Here is an 8,557-nt window from a genome sequence, read left to right on the forward strand (position 1 = left end):
AGGTGCCTCACATCCCATCAAAACATGTGACGCATCCAGGCATGGACTCCACAAGACTTCTGTAGGTGTCTTGTGCTATCTAGCACCAAGACACCATCAGCAGATCCTTTAAGTCCTGGAACAAGTGAGTCGGGGCTTCCATAGATTGGACTTATTTTTCCAGCACATCCCACAGATGCTCAATTGGACTGAGATCTGGGGAATTTGGAAGCCAAGTCAACTTTAGCTCTTTGTCATACTCCTCAAACCAATACTTAAAAAAACTGGCAGAGTAGCAATGTGCATCATCCTGCTGAAGGAGGCCCTTGCCATAAAGAATAATGTTAATATTGACAGATAAGATAGTAATAAGATAATATTATTTACTTCACCTCTCAGTGGTTCTTGTTGATCTGTGTATATCGAGTGACCCACTAGATTTGGGTATATTGACATCAGAATACTGTATTTGTCTAGTTTAATGACTTGACTTGTCATATAGATATTATCCAAAACTGCAGAGTTGCTTTTACATATGCATTTTTGGCTGAGTACAACTTTGAGGGTTAAGGGTCTTGCTCAGGGACCCAACAATGATAACTCTAGCAGCAGTGGGGCTTGAACTAGCAACCTTGTAACTACAAGTGGAATACCTTAACCACTAAGCTACAACTGCCACCTACCACAACTATTATCTCTCATCTACACAAGCTACACAGATAATGCCAAAAAGGTTCATGACTTTTTCCACAAGGGAAACAATCACACTGTTTGTCACACACTCATTCACTCATCAGTGATGATAATTACTACTGCAGACCTGAAGTGTGTGAACATTCTACCTGTGGTGTCAGTACAAGTCAGATTGTAGTAATTCCAGCAATGTAGATTCTCTGTATTTTTAATAATGCATTTGTGCATTTTGACTTTTCACTGTGATTTTCAAGCATTTCACCAAACAGTAGTCTAAAATGGATTCAAAACACAAAGAATGCAGGCAAAATCATTAGCCAAACAAATATCAAAACAATGATCACATTCCAGGCAACACACACATACACACACACATTTTTTTTTCCCCTTTTCCACCCCTTTGTATTACTGCACATTTTCATTGTGCTTGTTATATATTAAACAAAACTGTTCCCATGGCCCTGGGGCTTCCCCTTGCATTCTGAGCTCCCTCTGACTCATGTAACGTTCAAGGAGAGATCCCTTTCAGTCCTGTCAGAGCATGTGAATGTGATTAGCGTGAGCTGTCCTCTCAGTTGTTGTAAAAGTGTTAGCGAGTGTTAAATCTAAATTTAATGCTTGAACTGTCTATTACTTCAATGGATAATTATAAACTGTAGTTTTACTGACAAGTCAATGGAAAATGAGTACAAATACTTAGCTCATTAATGTTACATATATTATAACCTCCTCTGTCAATGCCAGTGGGAATGCTGGGAATGCCTCACAGGCTTAACCTTGTGTAGTGAATTGAAACAAAGACAGCCTTTAACATTAATTCACCATCACTTCTGAATGCACTGATAAATATTATTTGTCCCTACTGTCCACTACTGATGTCAAGTAAAGCTATAAATGTGACTTATGTAAATCTTATAAAATAGTCTTTCAACTTTCTTATCCCTTTTAAAAACATTTCTTAGAAATGCAAAGGGAATTAAATAAAGGGGTCAGTTTGGGGCAGCACATTTACTCTGTAAGAAGAACAGAAGGAGAGCAACATTCACTTTGTAATGACAAATGTGATACTGAAATGGGAGGCTTGGTATTGTAACCAGTGCTGGAATCCTTAAGAAACATTGTTTCATTTTAAAGTAAACCATTTAAAAACCTCTACAGTGCTGGTCGTATTGTCAGATTACTGCTATTGTAAGTTCAGGCTAAAAAACACAGTGACATTTGAGCCTGTTACAGCAACATAACTGTATGGAGCAATATAATCTTGCAGTATGCTGAGATCACCATTTTAACTTTTAGTTCATAATAATAAAGCAACCTTTTTGCTCCCAGAACATCCACCCACACACAAGACAACCTGATAACCTCACAAGACCTTTTACTATCTGGTCATAGGACACATTTCTGAAAGCAGCCTGAAAGTAAACATTAACCAGAAACTGTAGCAAAACATGAACAGTGTTTATTCAGAGCATGGAATTTCTGTTTGTAGCATTTTCTGCACACCTCCCGGGTGCGAATCTGAAAACACTTTCCTTTGTGGTAACCAGTTATAGGTTTTCAACAGGGACAATAGGTGGGACCTAAAGGGAATAAAAATACAGGGGTCAGTTTTGAGCAGCACCATTTGCTATGGTATATATGAAGAGCAGGAAGGCTGCACTCACCTTGTAATGACCTTATTTTCATTCAGTCTGACAAAGGCTATTTTTTTTTTTTTACCTCTCCAGCTGCAGGGAAAAAATAGAGAGAAACAGAGAGAAGAGAGAGAAAAGAAAGACAGTAAAAGAAAGAGATTATAATAAGCAAAATACAAAAATACAGTAAGGTTTTATGCATCAGTGAAAGGTTTTGTTTTTCATTCTGAAGTGTACTCAGAGGGACACTATGCCTTATGGATATGCTTCAAACAAATGCCAGACCTTAGGACAAATCACACGGCAGTTTACACCTACCTTTGGAAGTTTTTTCACAGTGAGTCAATTCTATGAAACACACTTGCCCATGTTTATCAAACTTTAATCTTTTGAAATACTTTCACTTTTTTAGGGCCATCTTATCAGTTCTCTAAACTTTTGTTTCTTTTGTCATGTCCAAATTACTTTTATTTTCTATATTTCCAAGGTTTTCAGTTGACAGAATCCAATGGAAACTCCATTTCTGAGTCTGGCACTACAGTGGCAATGGGTGGAAATTCCCAGGAAGTGGAAAGGGAACTGGTAATTTCCCGCTTTAGTGTTAAAAGAAACTTCATGAGAAACCTGAATGCCAGCAGTCTTACAATGAAGCCTACAATAACCCCATTCTCTGCTCTCCTGGCTATAGGCTTCTGCACCTACTTCACAGGTGAGTGATACTGAATGGGCACGATCCTATGGGCATGAGTTTTTGAAACATTACAAAATATACATTTCAACAATATAGTCTGAAATTAGCAAATAGTATGATAGAATAGTGTTCAATAAAATGGGTGCATTATCTCATTATCTAATATGGCTATTAGGTACATTATAGTGTACAATATCAACATTTTTAAATAATTACATTTTCACTTTAATGCAGCTCATGTGGAGAGAGCCAACATGTTCCTACTCGTGCATATGCCCCAGGTCCAGGAACAGGGCCCAGGGACCAATTTCTGATTTCAGTGTCAGATTACAAGGCTCTGGCTGTGGGAAAGTCGAGATCATATGAGTTACAGCATACAGCGGCTTTGCTAGCTTCCTGTTTATGAATTGCTCATCTTATCTTTTTAGCTATATTTATATTAATCATTACTTGTTAGCTATATCTATATCACTATCTATATTACTCATTTTAATCTAGAAATTTGTATTTGTGAACCTGTTTTTAGAGTTATACTGCAGAAGGACAAACAGCCAGTGTGTTTAAGTCCTCACGGGAGGCAAGGCAACAGACTGTTAAAATGCTGGTTCAAGTAAGAAAACTACAAATATCACTGTGAACTAGACACTGCTGCCAGACATAGCATCCAGGAACAATTCAGTTTACAGAACAAATGATTATAATTCTGGTCACACCAGTGGTGTCAGTTACTACTGCTGCAACCCCCCTCCCCCCCCAAAAAACAATGTTTTTCCTTCAGCATATTGTTTATATTAGTTTAAAAATACAGACCTGCATTAGTAAACAAAAGTGAATATTTTCCTGGACACTGTGTCTGATGCATTTTTGAAATTTTCTCGCAATGTTTTACCAGCCAAATATTGATATTTAATGGCTAACAAAATCCAGCTCACAACATATTTGACTCACCCACCCTGGTACATAAAATATTGTTACATTATATGTTATGGCAATTGATATATGGTCATAACCTTTTTTGTAGGAAGCAGGAGGAAGGCAAGGATGGGAAGACATGTATCGGACGACTGAAAAAAAAGGCCTGGAAGCGCCGTCCGCAGCAAACCTAAGAAGGAGAGATCAAGCCCAGTGTAATTGGATGGTTGCTAAAACACACTATTGCAAATTGTCTGCACTCTGCTGTGGCAGTCCTGAAGTGATATGATATGCAAAGTCTGGATCACAGACCAGACATTCTGCTAGAAGGGCTAGCCCCCACTGAGAGGTATAATGAGGAGCCGTATAAAATGAAGGGGGTCACATGTCAATACTGTCAAAACCTTCTGCCAAATACAGTCTTGTCTTGGCCAGAAGTTTTATTTACTTTATACTTTATATTTTTTAAAGTTATTTTGTAATGTTTTTATAACAAATTATTAAAAAACATCTGTGGAAATGTTATCTGCACTCCAGAACCTCCCCATGGCATTAGAAACAGTTGTAGAAAAAGTTGCAAAAAGTTGTACTACAGAGTTCATGTAAAATGGCTTCATATTCCTTGGCCATCATGACTATGCAGAGCATTACGCAGAACTACTAACTCCAACAACACTTTGTCCTCATCATTTCCCTTTAAAATGCTGATGAAATACCCATCAGCATTTAAAGGACCCTTCCATTACTTTAATAGTTCAAGCTGTTAAATGTGGTCTTTGGTGACCACATTAAAGGGTAGTGGGATTGATTCAACATAAGTACATTTTAGGAATAGAATATGATCAAAAGGCACAACAAACTTATGGGATTTCCATATTAGAACAGCAAAAAAGTGGAAAAGCTGTTTATAAGTGTCAGCAGGTGCAATAAAATACTTAATATTTTATCAAATATATTATCTGATTTGTTACATTCATATATATTCACCTCCAATTTGAAAAACTGCCCTTGCACCTATACTCTGTGGTGATTTTTATTAGGCACACCTTATAACTATATTGTAAAAGGTACAATTACAGATTACATCTCACATGTTGACACATTCCACTCTATTAATTACTGGTCAGTTACAGACAGGTGTTACTGTGACATAGACATGGTAATGTCATTGCAGTGGGAATTTTTACATATGTCAATGTCACTGCTAGATTATAAATTGTCTGCCATATAAAAACATTCTGCCATCTTTAGTGATAAGAGGTTCAGACACACTGATGTAGAACTGGATGATACCAGTGAAATGAGTAGAGTGTAAACATGACAACTGTCCTAACTTCATTACTGCATTCTGCTATCTGCTTTTGTCTAGCCTACTGTGATATAACCTCCTTCCCCTCTCCAGTGACTTGCCATTTGTGTGGTGTTGTGGATGAGCACTTTCTGAGTCATGATCAGAAAAGTAGATGAAAGAATGTAAAACAAATAAGAATAAAATGGAGCTCATATTTAATAGCTACCAACTGATACTGTAGGCTGAAGGCATGTTTAGGCTTTTGTAATCATAACCATGTCTGAATGTAGGAAAACTTGTAGGAAATATAGGAAAAAAGGTCAAAAAGACTATATATATTACTTGGGACCATATTATTTGTACTGGCTTTTAATGTAGTTTGTCTTGTCCACAACCTGAAAATATAGTATCATAGCAAAATATATAATTGATCTGTAGTGTTGTCTTTTATCTAATGTCTACTGAATCATGAAAAGTTTGCAATTAAGAGATTGGGATGCTCATCACAACCTAAGACTGCTTTCCATTGATCAATATTATTTTAGTGTGTCACATGCATGTCAAAGAAAATAATTCATTGGTTTAACAGATCTCTTCATACCTCACCTACTGGTTAACCACAGAAAGCCTGTGCTATAAATGCTAGTTATTTAGGATGTTTGCAATGGTGCAAAAATACAAAAAAGGAAAAATGACTTATGTTCTCCATGGTTAGCACATACTTTCCTTTCAAAGAGTAGGAAAGATGATTACCACAATTAAGAGTTAAGAATCATGTGACAAGGACTTAGGTAAATATGGGAAAACAGGAAAAAAGATGGGAAATAGACATGAGAGACTGCCCCAAACACCTTCATAGACAGAATCACACACATGCGCACAAACAACTTTCTCATAATGCTCAGAGGCAGACGCTCCAACAACAGCATACAAATGACTCAGGTGGCTCTCAGGATCGTGGAAACGACTTTATTCTTCCTTTTATTGAACGTGGTTCACAGGTACAGCTCTACCAGTACTAAGTCATGAAATGCTTTCAGCCTAAAACCTGTTCAAACAATTTGAGCACAAACTTTTATTCTTCTTTCTCTTCTTTTCTTCTATTTTCAGAAAACAGGATTGCTGGTACAACCATTCGGAAGAAATGTGAGTGCATCACAGTAAAGAATTTTGTTAAGTGGAACTCTATCACTGACTTTAAAGTGATAATGCCAGAGCCTATCTGCAACAGAGTTCAAATAATGTAAGTAAGCCCTACTCTTAATAATATGTTACATTACCAATAAGCATATAAGAGCAGCAGAGCAACACATGCATAATAAAAGAGCATGCTTTCACAAAAATAATGCAGCAGGAACTTTGCAACAGGTCATTTCATTCGTGTACAGAGCAAGGGCTTGTAGATGTACTGTCATAACATTTTATCGAGCAGTATGGTGTAGTGTTTGTTTTCGAAAATCCCTTACACATTTTCCTCCACTTTCATGCTCTTGTGAGTAGCTGGTTAATTAGATGATTAGATGATTGCATGTGTCAGATCAAGGGACTCATAAAAATATGCATATTAAAAGGATCCATGACTAAAAAGGGAAACAACTGTACCTGTGCCTGGTCCAGAAGTCTATCCTATCCATTTTAATAAAAATGAAGACAACCCTTTTCATGTCTACAATCAACTGATTGGATTTTTTTCCAAGAGTGAGATGTACGTTAACCAAACTATTTTACTGACATGCTATGACTTATCCTCAGTCTCCATACCTAAAAGTTGATTCATCATTATGCTAAAGACTTGTCAAGGCATGACTGGGCAACATTACACACTACCAGATGAAAAATTTGGCACTAGTTTTGCTGTACAATAAATACCAAAATTAAATTAGCTTTTAATTTCTGAAGAAAATTAATTTTCCCTTGCAGTTGGCAAGAGAAACTGTTATGACAAATGTCTGGTTGACACACAACTACACATAGTTAAATCCAGGCTTGTTATTCAAAGCTGAGCCTTCACTAAGTGAAACACATTGCATTTATTACAAATGCAAGGCAAAATGGGGTTTTATTTACCATATCACAAAATACCACTGATAGCCTGCTGATTTCTTTATCTAATACCCAGCCTCCGAACGCCAAGTAAATCATTGTGCCTGGCTCCTGGTTCCAAACAGGGGAAGAGACTACAGCAGTGTTGGAAGAAGTAAGTACATATGTGTCATATAAACTGCAGCAAAACATGTTTCTATACCAAAAGAGTTAATAGTTAAGAATTTTAATTAAAAACCTCTTGTGGAATCATTATGTGTGGAAAAAAAATTATTATTATATGTGCATTTTTTGAAAAGTGCTTTGAGAAGATTATTGTAAACTTATAAGTGGTGGGTTATCAGGTATGCATAAAATAGCCTATACACTAAATTCATACAGAGGTGTCCTACATTGACATTTTTGTCTTTGACGTTTTTTGTCGTTTTTATAAATGTAAGCCTAATGTATTGTTTACAGACATAAGCACTGTAATATATTCATTAACACTGCCACCTAACGGTGTAAAAAAAGACTGCATATACTTTTCTGCACTTCTCAAATTAAAATCAAATTAAAATCAAATTATCTTCTAATTTTCTTTGGCTGATAAAAATTGTACTACCAGATGTTGCTTGGGTTGTATTACAGCAGTGCTTGCCTCAGATTAATATCACAAAATATAAAAGGAAAATCATATGAATCTGAATTTACAGATATAATGTTAGGACTTGCAAGACACAAGGGGTCAGTCAGGTTCAGTTGCTTTTGGTTAAGGTTACTGTGAACATTTAAATGAAACACCCTAATCCTTTCACCTCTGTAGAGCCAAGTTCAACGAAAAGTGGGTGAGAACCTGTCTATCGCAGAAAAAGGGTCAAACAGAAAGGGAAGCCAATGAAGCAGTAATACAGTAAAGAATAGTTTTTTAAAATGTCCTTTTGATATGTATGGAACTGGGCTAAGAATTTATGTTAAATGTCCATTTGTATTTTGTTTGCTTCTGGGAGCCACACTATTTTTGTCCTGCTATTAATACCGCTTTCATGTATCAATGTTGCAATGCTTTTAAAAATAAACTGATTGTAAAATAACTTGAAAATGTAAAACTCCTTGTAATTAAAGGAAAATGGAATATGGGGTGAATGAGGAGAATAATAATAATAATAATAATAATAATAATAATAAGGAAGAAGAAGAAGAAGAAGAAGAAGAAGAAGAAGAAGAAGAAGAAGAAGAAGAAGAAGAAGAAGAAGAGAAAATGTTTTAGAGAGCTAAATCACCACTTATACTGCAAACAGTACTGGATAAAAAATATTTTATTAGTTTTATTAG

The 8,557-nt window shown here is 36.1% G+C and overlaps 1 protein-coding gene and 1 long non-coding RNA gene across 3 annotated transcripts; both read left to right on the forward strand.

Moving 5' to 3' along the window:
• The first annotated feature begins 2,324 nt into the window (after window positions 1-2,324).
• LOC118242221 lies at window positions 2,325-4,063 on the forward strand. Of its 2 annotated transcripts, XR_004776666.1 has the most exons (5): window positions 2,325-2,339; window positions 2,539-2,643; window positions 2,794-3,015; window positions 3,524-3,607; window positions 4,019-4,063. It is a non-coding gene; the product is annotated as an uncharacterized LOC118242221 (long non-coding RNA). The 2 variants fall into 2 exon arrangements; XR_004776665.1 differs by lacking the exon at window positions 2,325-2,339 and having other exon boundaries at window positions 2,510-2,643.
• A 1,986-nt stretch (window positions 4,064-6,049) lies between these two features.
• Window positions 6,050-8,310, forward strand: cxcl18a.1 (chemokine (C-X-C motif) ligand 18a, duplicate 1). Its single transcript, XM_035531666.1, has 4 exons — window positions 6,050-6,201; window positions 6,311-6,346; window positions 7,320-7,397; window positions 8,049-8,310. Exons 1-4 carry the CDS (start codon window positions 6,074-6,076, stop codon window positions 8,137-8,139), a joined length of 333 nt encoding a protein of 110 aa, XP_035387559.1. The 5' UTR covers window positions 6,050-6,073; the 3' UTR covers window positions 8,140-8,310.
• The last annotated feature ends 247 nt before the right edge of the window (window positions 8,311-8,557 follow it).

This window comes from Electrophorus electricus, chromosome 11, assembly GCF_013358815.1.
Source record: "Electrophorus electricus isolate fEleEle1 chromosome 11, fEleEle1.pri, whole genome shotgun sequence".
NCBI lineage: Eukaryota > Metazoa > Chordata > Actinopteri > Gymnotiformes > Gymnotidae > Electrophorus > Electrophorus electricus.